The sequence below is a fragment of the Hordeum vulgare genome, chromosome 3H, assembly GCF_904849725.1.
Source record: "Hordeum vulgare subsp. vulgare chromosome 3H, MorexV3_pseudomolecules_assembly, whole genome shotgun sequence".
Taxonomy (NCBI): Eukaryota; Viridiplantae; Streptophyta; class Magnoliopsida; order Poales; family Poaceae; genus Hordeum; species Hordeum vulgare.
Genome location: NC_058520.1, coordinates 588,749,088 through 588,765,589, shown reverse-complemented (window position 1 = coordinate 588,765,589; position 16,502 = coordinate 588,749,088). Strand labels below are relative to the sequence as shown.

General features: G+C 44.8%; 1 protein-coding gene across 1 annotated transcript; it reads right to left on the bottom strand.

Moving 5' to 3' along the window:
* Positions 1 to 286: 286 nt before the first annotated feature.
* On the bottom strand, positions 287 to 2,218 carry LOC123445405 (probable jasmonic acid carboxyl methyltransferase 2). Its single transcript, XM_045122383.1, has 4 exons — positions 2,015 to 2,218; positions 1,413 to 1,814; positions 1,068 to 1,328; positions 287 to 978 (listed from the first exon to the last, which is right to left on the bottom strand). Exons 1-4 carry the CDS (start codon positions 2,087 to 2,089, stop codon positions 637 to 639), a joined length of 1,080 nt encoding a protein of 359 aa, XP_044978318.1. The 5' UTR covers positions 2,090 to 2,218; the 3' UTR covers positions 287 to 636.
* Positions 2,219 to 16,502: the final 14,284 nt, after the last annotated feature.

Below are 16,502 nucleotides of genomic sequence, written 5' to 3'. Positions count from 1 at the left end.
CACTCTGGCATTTTTGCTTCAGCACCTTGCGAGCATCGCCTAGCCAGTGTCAGTCGTTTACCAGATAGTGCCCCGACTCTGATCACTAGTAGGACTGAGGCGTACTAGTTACGCTTACGCTGATGGAACAGATGTCACGGGCATGATTAAGGAGAAGAAAATATTAAGAATACGGTGGGAGTCACGGGCCTGAATTAAGGTCAAATGTGTAAAGAACACCTAAGAGTTTAAGACGATAAGAATACGAGCTGGAGCGACAACTGAAAGATAAAATAAGGTCATAGTGTGAATATGTACATGGACAAATGAACCACAAATTGTTTACAATATATAAAATGGTCCCTTCAATTACATAATAATAGAAATATGCATAAAGTCTGTAAACACAGAAGAGAAGCAATCACATGGTATATGACGCAAGAAAGCCCACTCCAATATGTAAACCGATTAATGAAGCGTGGACGTGTTTGACATTGTTGCCTTGTAAACCGGCCGCCAAGGCGAGACAAAATTCAAAGGAAACTGTTGACATTGTCGCCTTGAAGAAATCAACGGATCAGTCTCATTCAAATGTGGCGTACCTTTGGAAAAAGCAAAGCAGTCAGACCACCGACCATGTACGATCATCTAAATCCATCATGCCTTGGCGACCGACAGAGTGAGCATAGCTAATCCGGCATGTTCTTCCTCGAGCAAGCCTCCGTCCTGGAGGCTCCAGCGCCGCTCCGCGATCCTCACGAACTCGTCCATCACATCTCCGAAATGCTGCACGACTATCTGTTCATACACGGCCCTTATCTGGTTCGCGATCCAGCTCGGGGTGACGAGTGCACTGTCCAGGTCGCTTAAAAAGTCGTGCACCAGAATCTCCTTGATCGAAAAGGAACCCTCTTCTTGGATGACCTCCCTTAGATCTTCCTTCGAAGGCCCATAGACTGGCACGTAGAAAGAATCAAACTTCACCTTGTCGATTACACCCTGTGAGTCATCGCGAAAGATCGATTACTTGTGCGTTCGCCAGCAAATGATAAATTTCTATCTATGCTAGAAAAACTAAGAAATAGTACCTCTGAGGCCATAAGGCTTAGAACCTGAGCAAGGATGTCCCAGATGTGAAAGCGGGCGATGCCATCGGAATGCCTCCCTATAATGGAAAGAACCATCTGGCCTCCCGGAACTAATTCTTTGGCTCTCAGCCCCAGGAAATGTCTGAAATCATTCCTGAACTGTTGTGCATAGGCATCAAGGACCATAGGGAGGTTTTCACGCCTAGCATACTCATCGGTGTAGTAAGCCGGGATCTGGTTCCTCGTTAGAACATCAGGAGCCTGTGAAGATCAAGGTTTTGCTTATAGAATTAGCAAGTTAATTAATGCAACGGATCAATCCATCGAGCAGTCTCACAGTCACACCTTTGAGAGCCAGTGCAGGCTACTGGAGGAGCACACAAGATGCACGGAGCTACTAGTGAAGAGCCTCTCGTAAAACGACCCCGGTGCGACACCCGTCACAACAACAGGTTCGTTGGTTCGACGGAGTGTGGCGAGGCTCTTCACCACCGTGTTGAAGTCGTTGTCAGGCAGGTCGTTGAGGAACACACACAGTTCCGGTGGTGGCAGCTGGAACTGAAGACAGTAACCATGGATTGCCTCGACAGCGACCGACACCAGTGCCAGCGCGTTTGGGCCAGAGGAGCAGCCCAAGTCCGTGATCACCATCTTGTCAGCTGGTAACAAGGTGCTGCTGCTGCTGCAGCTGCATAAGTCTATGATGGCTCTTTCTATCAGGAGCTTCATCCTGTTCTGCTGAGCGTTCTGCAGTCAATTTGAAGTTCTTCAGAAAATCTAGTACTAAAATCTTTCAGGTAAATAGCATGCTTCTTGATTTCCTCACTTCTTCTTTTGAATATCAGATGTATAGTCATATTATGAACTCTCACAATTATTTTTTACTATATTATGCACAAGTTCCTGGCGGACAATTTAGAGGAGCCAAGTGTCAAATAACACAGTACCTGAATACCAGAGTTGCGAGCATAACTTCTTTCCCCTTGTCCTTGGTTCATATGCACCATCTGCTTGGAGGCCATGGCTTTGGTTAGAGCGAGGGTAACCTCCAGAAAACCTGATAGAACAAGATTAGGAGGCCACTGCTAATGATGTACTTGAACCTTAGTTCTTATTTTCCTCTGCTAACTAGGGATGGCTGCTTATCAATAGCCACTGATTCAAAGCTTAGGTCAAATTCAACTACGGATAAGCATATGACAATAGTTTAACAACCCGTCACTGGGGGTGGTTGCTTTAGATCAGCAGACTTGTTATTTTAATTTGTTTGCATTGAGTTGGCTATTCAACATGACATTCAAGGTCAAAGATAACATTTTTCAGACATTTTAGAACAACACAAGCACATTTTTTTCTGAAGCTGACAGAAATAAAAAAATTGAAATTCTTATTGAGAGCGGTATAAAATCTTTTTTCTGCAGTGGTTGAACAGTAGTGTTTTTTTTTTGTTAATGCTTAATGCTTCCATGCGATGCTTGATGAACACAAGCAAGTGCATCACTGCATAGATAACGCCAATACATCAAGCAGCCAAATAATGAATTACCATGTGATCTTCAAATAATAAGAGAGGGAATAGTGCAGGTGGTCAATGCTGTTTATTTTATTTTATTTTGAAAAAGGAGGAACAAAGCCCCCGATCTCTGCATCAATAGGTGGTCAATGTTGTAGCCATATTATTAAACAAAGTTAAAGAACAAAGTAGGCGATCAATGCTGTGGATAAGTCTTAAGTGTGACGTTGTACAGGGATGGCACTGGATGGAGTTAAATATAGAGCTTTCATGTTCGGCCATTATTTGGTTATAAGAATGTTTTGGTAGCGTCTAAAGAACATTTGTTGAAGTAATCTAAACATGTGATAGTTGTGCCGAGTTAGAATCAGTAGTCTGATCGGTGTTGCCGGTGATTAAATTAGGTAAGTTGAGTTAGTACTAGTTGTATGCGAATAGATTTAGGCTAATTACCATCAAGGTAGCCGGAGATGAGGAGAGTTCTGTTAGGATTTGAGTCGTTGGAGTCGGATGTCCAGGTTGAGTCGGTTTGCTAGCCGTAGGTCTAGGTCCAATATATATGGAGGCGTACGTGGGTTGTAACATCTTGAGTTGTATCGAGAAAAATTATAAGTTGAGAAAAGGAGAACAAAGAGAGGAATTAGAGCGTGCGAAGACGCACCCTTAGCTAAAAGTGTTTATCGCATGTGTTCGTGTGATTTGATGTGATCGATTCTGTGACGAAAAGCCAACAATTGGTATCAGAGCAAGGTCGACCTGATATTGCACTTGCCCCGGGGTGGCGACCCGACTAGCACCTCGGGGCGGGCCATAAAGTCGTTGGGTGGCGCAACGACGAAAAGAGCGGGTGATATAATCGCTGGATGATGCAGCGATGAGGAGGCGCGGGCGATATAGTCGTTTGAGCAGCGACATGGAGGATCGTGCAGTAATTGTTCGGTGGAGCAACGTTGAGAAGGCGGTGAGGATGATGCCGCAAGCAAGGCGACGGGTGCTTGTGGTTCGACGAAATGACCTGGAGAAGGGCGGCGGGCTATCATCGACAAGGTGCTGGTGATTGTTGATGGTTATGGAACTGTCGAGTTGTCACCGAGTAGTTCATCAAGATCATTGTTGGAGGGTGCAACGTGGAGATGGCGAAGTTGTGGGAAGTCATCAAGGTGTGCACATGTGTTCTTGTAAGGTGCGTCCAAGAGCTAAGGTGTGTAAGTCTTCTGCTGCAGTTGAGATGCGTCACTGGCGGAAGAGATTTGTGAGCGAGAGTGGATGGAAAAAGGAAATTGTGCCTTACGTTTCTGTCTGTGATCAAGGAGTTCCAACGAGTTCGTATACGAGAAGTTGTGTTGCGCGTATACGATGAGGTGTGTTGCCGCTGGACCAGTCGGATTGCCTCGAAATCGTGCGCTCGATCTTGGGCAAAGGTAACAAGTTCGGGCGAGTTCATGTACGGAAATATGTGTTGCATGTACATGACGAGTTGTGTTGCCGCCGGATCCGAAGTGTTGTTCGGTAAGATGTATCACCGACAACAAGAATAAGGTGTGGAGTTGGGTCCCAGTGCTGGTCTGCGAGATGTTTTGCATGGTCGAGGGACTCCAGTGAGATGCATTTTCAAGGCGCAAAGACATGAGACGTCATGGTCGAGGTAGTCCAGTGAAGGTGTATCTCCAAGGGGTGAAGATGTGCGCGGAGACAAGATGACGGGTGGCTATCTGCGTGTCTCAACGAGAAGATGAAGACGAATGTGAAGATGGATGCGAGCCAGTCAAGATGAGTTCCTGCATTAGGCTATGCGTTTAGTGTACATGTGGCACGCTAAGATGCGGCAGCATGGATGGTTGTCGAGATGATACGTCGGTTTCAGTCTTCAAGTCGACATGAAAAAAGATGGTGATGCAGTGGTGGCCGTCGTTGCAAGAAAAGAGTCCTGGCGGGATCTAGACTGACCCCACATATCAATATGCACTTTCAGATCGAAAACTGCACTTTCATGAACTGTGGTTTTCAATAAGTCTGAAACTGTGTGTGAGAAGCCATTTTGTGACTTCTTTTCCTAGTGATCCATGCTTCCATGCTAGGTGTTATAAGTTGTATGTTGTAGAGCATCTTGACCTCTATCACCTCATGCCTTTGTTGAGCATTTTGGGTTTGTGCACCTCGTAGTTGTGGGGTGTAGAAAATGCTATGTGGCTGATTTTGGCAGATTGTAGTGATTTCTTGTTTAGCTCGTAGTTGTTGAACCATTGCTCCGTTTTGATCGTGTCCTATAAGAAACTTGCTTAGAATATCGTGTAGTTTCATATTATCTCACTGTTTGTGTGTTTTGAGATGCTTGTGACTGTCATTGCACACATATTGCATTCATGCCATCATATCTTGTGGTGTTCATATCTTTTAAACCGTAGCTCCGTTGAAGATGATCTCTATGTGGAAATTGATTGTAACGACGCGTAGAATCACGTGAACCTATTTTTCTCCCCTAGTAACAACGTCCCTTTGTTGGCCTGGTAATTTGTATAATAAAATTCTGGTGAGTCAGACAATATAAATATGCAAGTGACGGGTTTGGCTGCTTTTTTTTTTGGAAAAAAAGGATCATCCCGGGCCTTTGCATCATGAAGAGTTCAAGATTAAATAAAGGTTCAAGATTCAGCTGTAGTTCACAAAATTAATCAAAAGAACCAAAGAAAATTTCAAGCCACATCTGGCTATATCATAACAGGCTATGATGACTAAACACCTAGCCTATTAATTTGCCGCCATCCATATCGGTTGAATATAGCCAGTGCTCTCGTCTTCCATCGATTGCACCCGGTAACCAAAACCTTCATGGACTCCGCAGACGTGCGTAACTACCACGTACGGATCCACACTGAAGCTCTGAAGATGACCTGCAAGAAATTTGTGAAGTTCTTCCTATTAAAAATCATATGGCCCATAGGTTTGCACATATTATCCGTATTCATTTAACTGTGTTAATGTCAACCCTATTCAGCCACGTCCCAAATAACATGTTCATACTCGTTGAAGGATTTTTATTAAATGATATATGATTAGTACGCCATAATAATCTAGCTAACGGAAATTCGAGAAAATAAGTGTTTGATAGCTTCATTATGATCACAAAAACAACATCTAGAATTGCCCACCCATCTTCGTTTAGTCAGTTTATCTTTTGTTACTATCACTCCTTTATAAACAAACCACATAATTTTTTTAATCTGAAGTGGTACTTTTATATTTCAAATGCGTGGAGACATAGGTAATAATCCAACATTAATAATATGCAGATACATTGATTTGAGGGAGAAACTACCTCTTGTAGTTAATTTCCAGCAAATTTTATCTGGTTTGTGTGAAAGTTGAACGTCCATCAACCTTCTTACCAAATGGAGCAACGCATTCCATCGCTCTCCTATCAGAGACCTCCTAAATTTAACGTTGAGAGGGATTGTCTGCATAATCGTAGCAACATAAGCCTCTTTACGTTGTACAATGTTGTATAATGTCGGATATTGCATAGCTAGGGGCGTCTCTCCTAACCACGTGTCTTTCCAAAAACTGGTTCTGTTACCATTTCCAACATGAAACTTCACATTGTGGAAAAAATCTTCTTTTGTCCTCAATAAGCCTTTCCAAAAAGGTGGACCGGAATGTTTCACTGTAACGTGAGCCAATATCTTGGTTTGTAGGTATTTATTATGCAGAATCTGATTCTGTACTCACGTGCCTTCCGTCCCTACAGACAGTCTATACAGATATTTTCTCAATAGACATCTATTCTTAACTTATAGATTTTCTATCCCAAACCCTCCCTGATCTTTATGCCTACACATCATGTCCCATTTGGCAAGCCTATGTTTCGTCTTACTTTCATCACTTTGCCATAAAAATCTAGATCGAAAGAAGTCAAGTCTTTTCCGTACCCCTACTAGTCCTTCAAAGAAAGATAATAAAAACGTCGGCAAGCTTGTCAACACTGAGTTAATTAGCACTAGCCGACCACCATAAGACATAAGTTTGCCCTTCCAGCAGCCTCAAATCGATCCTCTATGCACTTCCAGTCCTTATTAATTTGCGGTGATGAATAGGGATGCCCAAGTAACTAAACGGTAGAGAACCTATCTCACAACCGAACAGTTGTGTGTACGCCTCTTGTTCTTCTTTGGTTTTACCAAAACAGAACAATTTGTTTTTTTTAATTTACCTTGAGTCCTGATAATTGTTCAAATAAAAAGAGTACCTGCTTCATGTTTATAGCATTGGCTAGGTCATGCTCCATAAATATAATTGTATCATCCGCATATTGTAAGATGGACACCCCTCCATCCACAAGATGTGGAACTAGTCCCCTTATTAGATCATTCTGTTTAGCTCGACCTATAAGCACTGCCAACATACCAGCCACTATGTTGAATAGGATAGGGGAAATGGAATCACCCTGTCTTAATCCTTTATGAGTTTGAAAGAAATGACCCATGTCATCATTCATCTTTATTCCAATATTTTCTTTTTGAATGAAAGAATCCACATGTTTCCTCGAGGCTTCATTGAATCCCTTCATTCGTAAAGATTGTTGGAGGAAAGGCCATTTGACTTTATCATAGGCCTTTACAAAATCCACTTTCAAGATTACTCTATCAAGTTTCTCGGAATGGATTTCATGAATCATTTCACGTAGGACGACCACTCCTTCCAGGATGTGTCTAACCGGCATGAAGGCCGTTTGGGTCTGTTGTACAACTCAATGGGCTATCTGTGTCAACCCATTCATTGCAACTTTAGTGAAAATTTTGAAGTTCACATCAAGAAAACAAATCGGCATGAATTGCTCAATACGTATAGCCCCTTCCTTCTTTGGCAACAACGTGATTGTGCCAAAATTTAAGTGGAATAACTAAAGTTGTCCATTAAGTAAGTCATGAAACATATGATAATATCCTCCTTGATAATGTGCCAACATCTCTTATAAAACTCCGCTAGGAACCCATCTGGTCGTGGAGCTTTATTATGCTTCATTTGCATTATTGCTTCAAACACCTCTTTCTCAGTAAACAGAGCTGATAAGACCTAGTTCTATTCATCATGAAGATGTGGGATGTCCTCTATTACACGTTCATCTAACGGGACAAAGTTCAATTTGGGGGCTCCGAAAAGTTTTTTGTAATAGTCGGAGATGTACAATTTCAGGTTTTCATGCCCAACAATTGCACCCTCATCTTGTTCAAGCTGAATTATTGAGGACAAAAGAAGATTTTTTCCCGGATTGTACCCTCATCTTGTTCAACACTAGTGGAGACAGGGCCTTTAGTTCCGGCCCGTAAGGGGCTTTAGTCCCGGTTCACCAACCGGGATTAAAGGGGCGGGACTAAAGGCCTAACCTTTAGTCCCGACCCTGTTCCAAGCCGGGACCAAAGGTGCTCCACGTGGCCGCCTTGGAGGGAGTACCTTTAGTCCCGGTCTTTGAATTATTTGACAATTTAATCTCTAATCATCCATCCTCACTGCTCTAGCGTGGATCACTCATTTCAAATCGTCTAACTTCCCGGCCGATCACCCATCTTTTCACTGCTTCAGCCCGAGCACGCTTAACTTTCTGGTTCTATCGCCCCTAGTTGCCAAGTGTGCACTTGTTGTTTTCCTGACAATAGTAAGCTATCAATCCTAAACAACTTGGGTCTTGATGTCATGTCACATGATTTAATTTTTTGAATTACAAACAATTATTAAAATAAACTTAATAAGTAACAATAATAGTGAATTTCAATGAAAACAACCTAATATTTTTAAATAAAATTATTTTTCTTTTTTTTTTTTGGAAAAAACTTCTTTTTGAAATAACTTTTTTTCCATTTGGAATTTTGAGCATGTGAGAAAACTTCACCGGGCAAGCCCGGGTGAAATCAAGTACCAATTTTTTCTAGTTTTTTTTGATATATTAAATTTTTTTGGACGTCGTATGCAAAAGTTATGACCGTTTATTTTTTTTCCTTTTTTTGCAAAAACGGTCAAAATTCATATCTCAAAATTTCTATACCGACTAGACACTAAAACCTAACAACATCTCAAAGGATTTTATTTTTTTAAGATTTTATCATTTTTGTTTATTTTTTTAAGATTTTATCATTTATTTTATTTTATACAAAACTCAAAGTATCAAGGTTTCAAACGAAAACCCATCTGCTACAAAGGCATTTTAAAAAATTAATTGAACTGTAGATTTTTTTTGTGCATTAAATATGCACCATACTACAACATGTTAAAATCTACAGAAAGAACTAACTAAAAATAATAAAAAACAACAATTAAATGACTAAAAAAACTATATAAGAAAAACAATATTTCTTTAATTAAAATCCTAATTTGAATTATTCTAAAAATAACCAAATAAATCTTACTGTGACAACAATCTAACACATGAGTGGGAGCAAAAAGAATTAAATTTAAAACTATTTGTAAACTCAAGTTATTCAAAAACTGGGTTTGAAGCAAATTTAAACAAATTCAAATTTAAACCATTCAAATTTGAAAACTAATGGCACAAACAGAAACTAGATTTTTTTTTGAATCTAATGCAAAAAATAATCAATCAAAAACATCAAATATCCTAAAAGATATAAGCAATTTAAAACAGAAACTACAAACAGGAATTTAAAAACAGAAAAAAAATCTGAACACCTTTAGTCCCGGTTCGTGTCACGAACCGGGACTAAAGGTCTACCCTTTAGTCCCGGTTCAAGACACCAACCGGGACTAAATCCTCCAAACCCTTTAGTCCCGGTTCGAGACACGAACCGGGACTAAAGGTCCAAGACACAAACCGGGACTAAATCCTCCAAACCCTTTAGTCCCGGTTTGGGACACAAATCGGGACTAAAGGCTCCTTATGGGCCGGGACCAAAGCCTCGTGGGAGGCAATGCGATTTGGGGCGACGTGGCCGGGCCTTTAGTCCCGGCCCAGAGGCAGGTCGGGACTAAAGGGTCCAGGCCAAAGCCCTCTTTTCTACTAGTGTAAGTCATGAAACATATGATAATATCCTCCTTGATAATGTGCCAACATCTCTTATAAAACTCCGCTAGGAACCCATCTGGTCGTAGAGCTTTATTATGCTTCATTTGCATTATTGCTTCAAACACCTCTTTTCGGTAAACAGAGCTGATAAGACCTAGTTCTATTCATCATGAAGATGTGGGATGTCCTCTGTTACACGTTCATCTAACGGGACAAAGTTCAATTTGGGGGCTCTGAAAAGTTTTTGTAATAGTCGGAGATGTACAATTTCAGGTTTTCATGCCCAACAATTGTACCCTCATCTTGGTCAAGCTGAATTATTTTCTTTTTTCTATGTTTCCCATTTGCTATCATGTGCAAGAATTGTGTGTTGTCATCGCCTTGGACGACCGTAGACACCTTAGCTCTTAGTGCCCACTTAATCTCTTCCTCTGTAAGTAATGTACGAAGCTTCTCCTCAACCTCATACTTAATACTCTGATCAACAGTATTAAGAACTGATATTTCAGCTTTCAACTTTAGCTGGTTGATAAGCTGAATAAGTCTTTTTCCACTCTGTTAGACCATAATTCTCGGTATGTGATTTTGGTAATTGATTACAATCCCTATGGACTGAGGGTTGCCTTCAGTTATATTCAAAGGATTTTTTGATAGGCACTTCTTGAAGTCCATCTGTTGGTTTCAAGGAGTTTATATGATGATCAAGGTGGTATTCAAGGTATTATCCAATGAATGATCATAAAGACGCAAGGTTGATCAAGACTAAGTCAAAGGGTAAATTAAGTTGATCAACACAAAAAGCATACAATGTACAGAGAGGGATCAAGTGATCCCATGGTATGGTAAGCATTGTCCATTATGCTTTTGTGTACTAACCCATGGTCTCCATGAGAGTTTTATGTGGGATTAGATGTGTTTTCATGGGCTTGCGTCAGGAGGAAGATCTCTTTTGTTCCATGAAGGATGACATGAAGTGGTGATCATCATCAAGATTGCGGTGTGCAAGTTCAAGTAGAGCATCATGAAGATATCATGCTTGAAGCTTGCGATCCATTGTGGTGACAATGGACTTGTGAAGATGTGCTGAAAAGTGGCTCACCCATGATGAGTATGGGGGAGCAATCAACTAGTCTTCATCAAGCCAACACAATCAATAAAGGTGGTCCATCTTGAGGAAGTCAAGATCGTCATATTCTAGCTCAAATTGACTATGTGCAAGGTATAGGTTTACCCTTGATAGGTTTTTTCTATTTTATGATAGATTGTCGTACTGTCAAGGGGGCCCTCAAGTGAGTAGCTTGATTGTATCGTTCGTTGAAGAGCTCAAACCATTTGCATCCTTGCATCATCATATTTCTTGGTTCTTGTTTGGTGTTCTATTTGTGAGTTTCACAGCTTATGGTCATCTTTATGACAAACTTGGGTTCATCGAAAATGGAGTTCATGTGCATCTTCTATGATGTTTTCGATGTTGGGCTTTTTGCCGGTTCTTCATTCATAGAGTTTTCTCATCTCTATATTATTGGCATTTTCATAAATGCATGTCCTTAAGATTTCCTGAATCCAACAAGTTTGAGTTTGCTTAATTCGGAGCTCGTATGCGAAAGTTATGACAGTTCTGGGTAGGTTATGTGTTCCAAGCGGCGGTACTACCTCTTATCACGGGTAGTACCGCCAGGGCCGAGGCAGTAACGCTCAGAGCGGTATTGCTCCTGCTGGTACCGCTGGCCTGTACCGCCGCTCAAAAGTGTGAACCCTTTAGGGTTCAGACTTTGCAGTAGTGCTAGGCGGTAGTACCGCCCTGCAGGCGGTACTACCACTACTGAAATTCAGAAATTTGCCATCTGCCAAGGCGGACGGCAAAGGGGGAAACCACGGACGGCAAAGGCTTTGCCGTCTGCCCCCTCATGGCAAAGTAGACGGCAAAAAAAATCCGGTGAAGAGGCTCTCTGCCATGAGGGGGCAGACGGCAAAATAAATGGGACGGCATATATTGCAACGTCCCCGTTAAGTGTTAACGGCAGGCCTCCTCTCTTTGCCGTCTGTCTTCCCCCCTTTGCCATGTGGGGGCTGACGGCAAAGAAGGGAGAGAGAGGGGGCAGATTCCCCCTTTGCCGTCTGCCTTCCCCCCTTTGCCATGTGGGGGCAGAAGGCAAAGAGGGGAGACAGAGGGGGCAGATTCCCCCTTTGCCATGTGCCTCCCCCCTTTGCCATGTGTTGGCAGACGGCAAAGAGGGGAGAGAGAGGGGGCAGATTCCCCCTTTGCCATGTGCCTTCCCCCCTTTGCCATGTGTTGACAGACGGCAAAGAGGGGAGAGAGAGGGGGCAGATTCCCCCTTTGCCATGTGCCTTCCCCCTTTTGCCATGTGTTGGCAGACGACAAAGAGGGGAGAGAGAGGGGGCAGATTCCCCCTTTGCCATGTGCCTCCCCCCTTTGCCATGTGTTGGCAGACGGCAAACAGGGGAACCAGCCTCTTTTTTATTTATTTTTTGTTATATCCAGCATTTTTAACAATAATCAGGATATATATATATATATTTGACATAAATAAATTTCTTTCCGTACTCATAACCATATTAAAATAACTCTCATCCATAGTGCATACATATTATGGAAGTTACATCCGTACCAAACCATATATTACACCAGTTTCATCCACGTGCATACAAAGTTTCATATATTCATATACTACAATAGTTTCAATACAACCCATGGTACAAGAAATCATCTTCAAGCATTCCATCAACCAAGCTTCCCGTGAAGTGAAGGTAATCTGCAAAATGACAAATAAGAAAGTTAGAAAAATAATACTAGATGCAGTAGTGTATATATAGGTTTTTCGGAGAGAAATTAGCCTGCATTGCCGCTCTCTCTTTCTGAATAGCAGCCTGCAACACAACTCATTGTTAGCAATGTAATCATATTGGTTCCAACGCGTACTACGACATCTCCTCCAACTTCATCAGCTACCTGACCGGCCCGCTCGGGGAGAGCACGGCCGCCGCGTCCGCCGTCAACGCCTGGTCCGGCGCCGCGTCCATGTTTCAAAATTTCATTGTTTTGTCCGGTGGAAGCACACACACCACAACATAGTGCTTCCCACGTCGTTGTGCTCATGAATCAGCTGGACCGGGTTGATCTTTTTTTTTGGGAGGGTACCGGGTCGATCTTTGAAGATAGAATAATGTGCTCAACCCTAAACCTTTTTCTTTTCTAATGACACCACTTTTTTCTTGAAACACATCATCAATACTCCCGAGTCAAAAAAATATATTGTTTTTTAGCCATTCCGATGAAGAGGTACTATAAGAAAAATATATTTTTTGTAGATAATAAGTGTCACATGTGTGACACAGAACACATCGGGGTTTTCAAACTACAAATACCATTAAATAGAAACAAAACCAAAAAAACACATCATGCTTGACAACTAATGTTATCATCCTCGTGTCATTAATTTTACCATAAAAAAATAGCATATATAGTATAACCTAACAAACTAATTACCACAAACTAATTACCATGAACTAATTACCATGAACCTAAAAATGACAAAAGAGAAAAAAACAAAAAAAACAAAAATAAATTTACCTAGGGAGAAGGGCGGTGTAGGGAGGACGGGCGGCGCAGGGAGGAGGCGCAGGGACGAGGGGCGACGCAGGGACGAGGGGTGCCGCAGGGAGGAGGGGCGGCGCAGGAGGGGAGGTGTAGGAGGGGCGGTGTAGGAGGGGCGGTGCAGGCTGGGGGAGGCGCCAGGGGAGTGGGCGGCGCGGGGCAGGGAGGAGGGGCGGCGCGGGGCAGGGAGGAGGGGCGACGCGGGGCAGCGGCGCAGGGCAGGCGACGGCGCGCGCGGTGAGGGATTCGAGCAACGGGGTGGGCTACGTGGGAAGCTCGGTTGGAGGGGGGCGGGCGTGAGTGTGTTCGGTAGGCTGCCGCGCCTTTGCCGTCTGCCGCGCTCCTAGGCGGACAGCAAAGGCCCCCAGGGAAGACGGCAAAGGGGAGGCACCGGGTGGGGGTTGGGTTGGTGGGCCGCCGTCCCCTTTGCCGTCCGCCGCGCTCCCAGGCGGACGGCAAAGGCCCCCAGGAAGATGGCAAAGGGGAGGGGTGGGTGGGGTGGCGTTTCGGCTGTTTGGGGGGGGGGGGCTTTGCCGTCTGCCCTCCCTTTGCCGTCCGCATAGGGCTTCTTTGCCGTCCGCCAGCGGACGGCAAAGAGGTGTCCGACGGCAAAATAAACTTTTTCCATCAGCCACCTCTTTGTCGTCAGCACTGTGACAGCTGACGGCAAAGAGTACCTTTGCCATGCGTCAGCTGACGGCAAAGGCCAAGCAGACGGCAAATTTCTGAATTCCAGTAGTGTACCGCTTGTTACTACCGCTCCGAGCGGTACTATCGGCCCTGCCTCCTCTCTGTTCGGCCTCCCTGCCTGAGCGGTAGTACCGCTCACCCTGAGCAGTACTACCGCTTATCATCGGTAGTACCGCTCTGGCTCGAGCTGAGGGGGTGGGTAACGGGCAGATTCCTCCCCCCTTACAAAGGGGGGGGGGTCTTGTTCCCCAATTGTTTTCTATCTGTTGAGCTCGTGTTTGCGCCCCATTATTGACCTTCTTCCTATCTCTTAGTCCCTCCAATGATTCTTCATAGTTGTTGAGGGAAAAGAGAGAGGAGATCTAGATCCACATCTCCACCAATCACTTTCTCCTCTATGTGAGGGGAACCCCTTGGATCTTGATCTTGGAGTTCTTTGTGAGCTACTTGTTCTTCCTCTCATATTCCTTCGTAGCTTTTGTTGTTGAGGAGGGATTTCAGTCTGAAAGACTTCACCACTTTATGTGTTTTTACCATTGCATTAGTTGCATCGGTTTGAGTTCTCCACGATGATACATAAAAGTAAGAAGTTAAGAGACTTATTACCCTTTTGGTACTTGATACCCTCGAGATTGTTCTTCTTGGATGCCTTGGTTTCAAATTAGTCCTAGACCGAAATCAAAGCAGGACTAATGATAGAAACGTAAGGTCTATTTTCTACTAGTGTCCTGTGTCACTCGTCCGCCGCCCGCCGTCGTCCATGTGCTGTACTAGGAATCCCGACAAGGACAAGGTCAACACGCCTAGCCAGCCACCGCCACTATGCAGAAACATGCACCATCCCATCGCCTAGGCTGGGGCGTCCACCCACTTTCCATATCGTCCCTGAATCGCACTGCTGGCTCAGGCGGATCTGGGCCAACTGCCACTATAGCCGCCCACATCACCTGAGGTCCAAGCCGACAAGAGCTGCTGCACCGCCATGCGCCACGGAATGTTGCGCTTCCACTGGGACATTGTCGTCCCGCACCACCACTACGATGCGGATGAGAGAGGAGACCCCGTCGGCGGCCACACCGGCGGGGCTTTGCATAATTGTATAATTGTTTTCTTTTAAATTCATATATAAATGCTTAGTGGTGGCGTTAGTGGGTATGTGCACGTTGCTAGCACTAGCAAATAGTAGTGACGTGGGTATATGGGCACGCTATTGCTATTTTTGTTAATGGTGACGTGAGTGAACACTATCACGTCACCAATATGTAAAATACCCATGGCGTGGAAATGTGCACGCCATCGGTATTTTGATAACAATGACGCCATATTAGTGGTGTCGACCCCTAACGTCAACACTAGCGTTTTCCGCACTAGTGGTGGTCAGTGTCGGGAATAGCCCGTCCGTGCGATGGCGTTGGCGGAGGCACTTCACCCTCACGTGGGTCATAGGGGACGCAGGGCGCCCTGGCTCGGGGTGCGGTCCTTATATGGACTACGACTACATCGATCTGGTTCATGACAACCCAGTTCTGGACTACGACGGTGTGGCGGTCGACCGGCATCCCAACGGTGGCTATCGACCGACATCCCTATCTGGAGCGGAGGGCCTTGGATCCGGGCAGCGGCCCCTAAGATGGCCTCCCTGTTCGGTGGCGTGGCGGGGTGGGTGCGCTGCAGGGGATCGGGTCATGTGGCCGGCGATCCACGGGCGGGTTGGTACCTCGGCGGCCAACGGCGTCGAGTTGCTTCCTCGTCCAATCCCTTCTTTGTACACTCCGTCTTAATGGACATGGCCACACTGCTAGCCGATCAACAAATGGGGAAGAGCGGGAGGTGTGGATTCGGATTGGGTTAATTCCCTGGTCGTCTCCCACCGGCCGCGACGGCGACGACGCCTGTTTCTCTTCTTGGAGACGTCGTTCGTGTCCGCCCCAACGTTTCCCACTCCACGGTATCTCAGGTGAAAACCCTAGGAAAGCGATGACGCTCAAGGCACCGTCATGATAGCTAAGTGGTTTTGTGGCACAACTTGGGTTCGTGGGTAGTTGCAATTGGCATGCCCCTCTTCCTCCAGCAGGCATCATCTTCGGGGGAAACCCTGGATCTAGGTCTCCCAGATCGGATCATGTCAAAAACTATGGTGCTGATTGGAAGGGCCCAGAGCCGGAGCGGGGTTTCATACCGCATCGATGATGGAAGAACTTGAGGCGTGGCATAGTGGAGTCTCGACGTCGAATAAGGGGTGACGAACTTGCGCATGAGGAAGGCGTTGTCTTGCGTCGTGGTGGCGTTAACGGTAGGCCTGGCATGGTTCATCCGTTAGCTCATGTTTTGAAGATGGATATATGGCAGATGGCGGCTGGCGCCTCTGAGAGTGCGTCAAACTCGTATGTGCCCCAGACCCGGGATTGTGGCTTGGTTGGGGTCTCCGACTTTAGATGTTTGACTTTCGTGCGAAGTTTGTTTGATATTGAGCTCGGATTTCGTTACTCCTTTATTAAGTGGATAGGAGTATCGACATATGTTGCCAAGATTATGACTTGAGACCTACTCATGCAGGGGCGGAGACAGGGGCCGAGCAGGGGCTAGACCCCCCCAACGATCGGC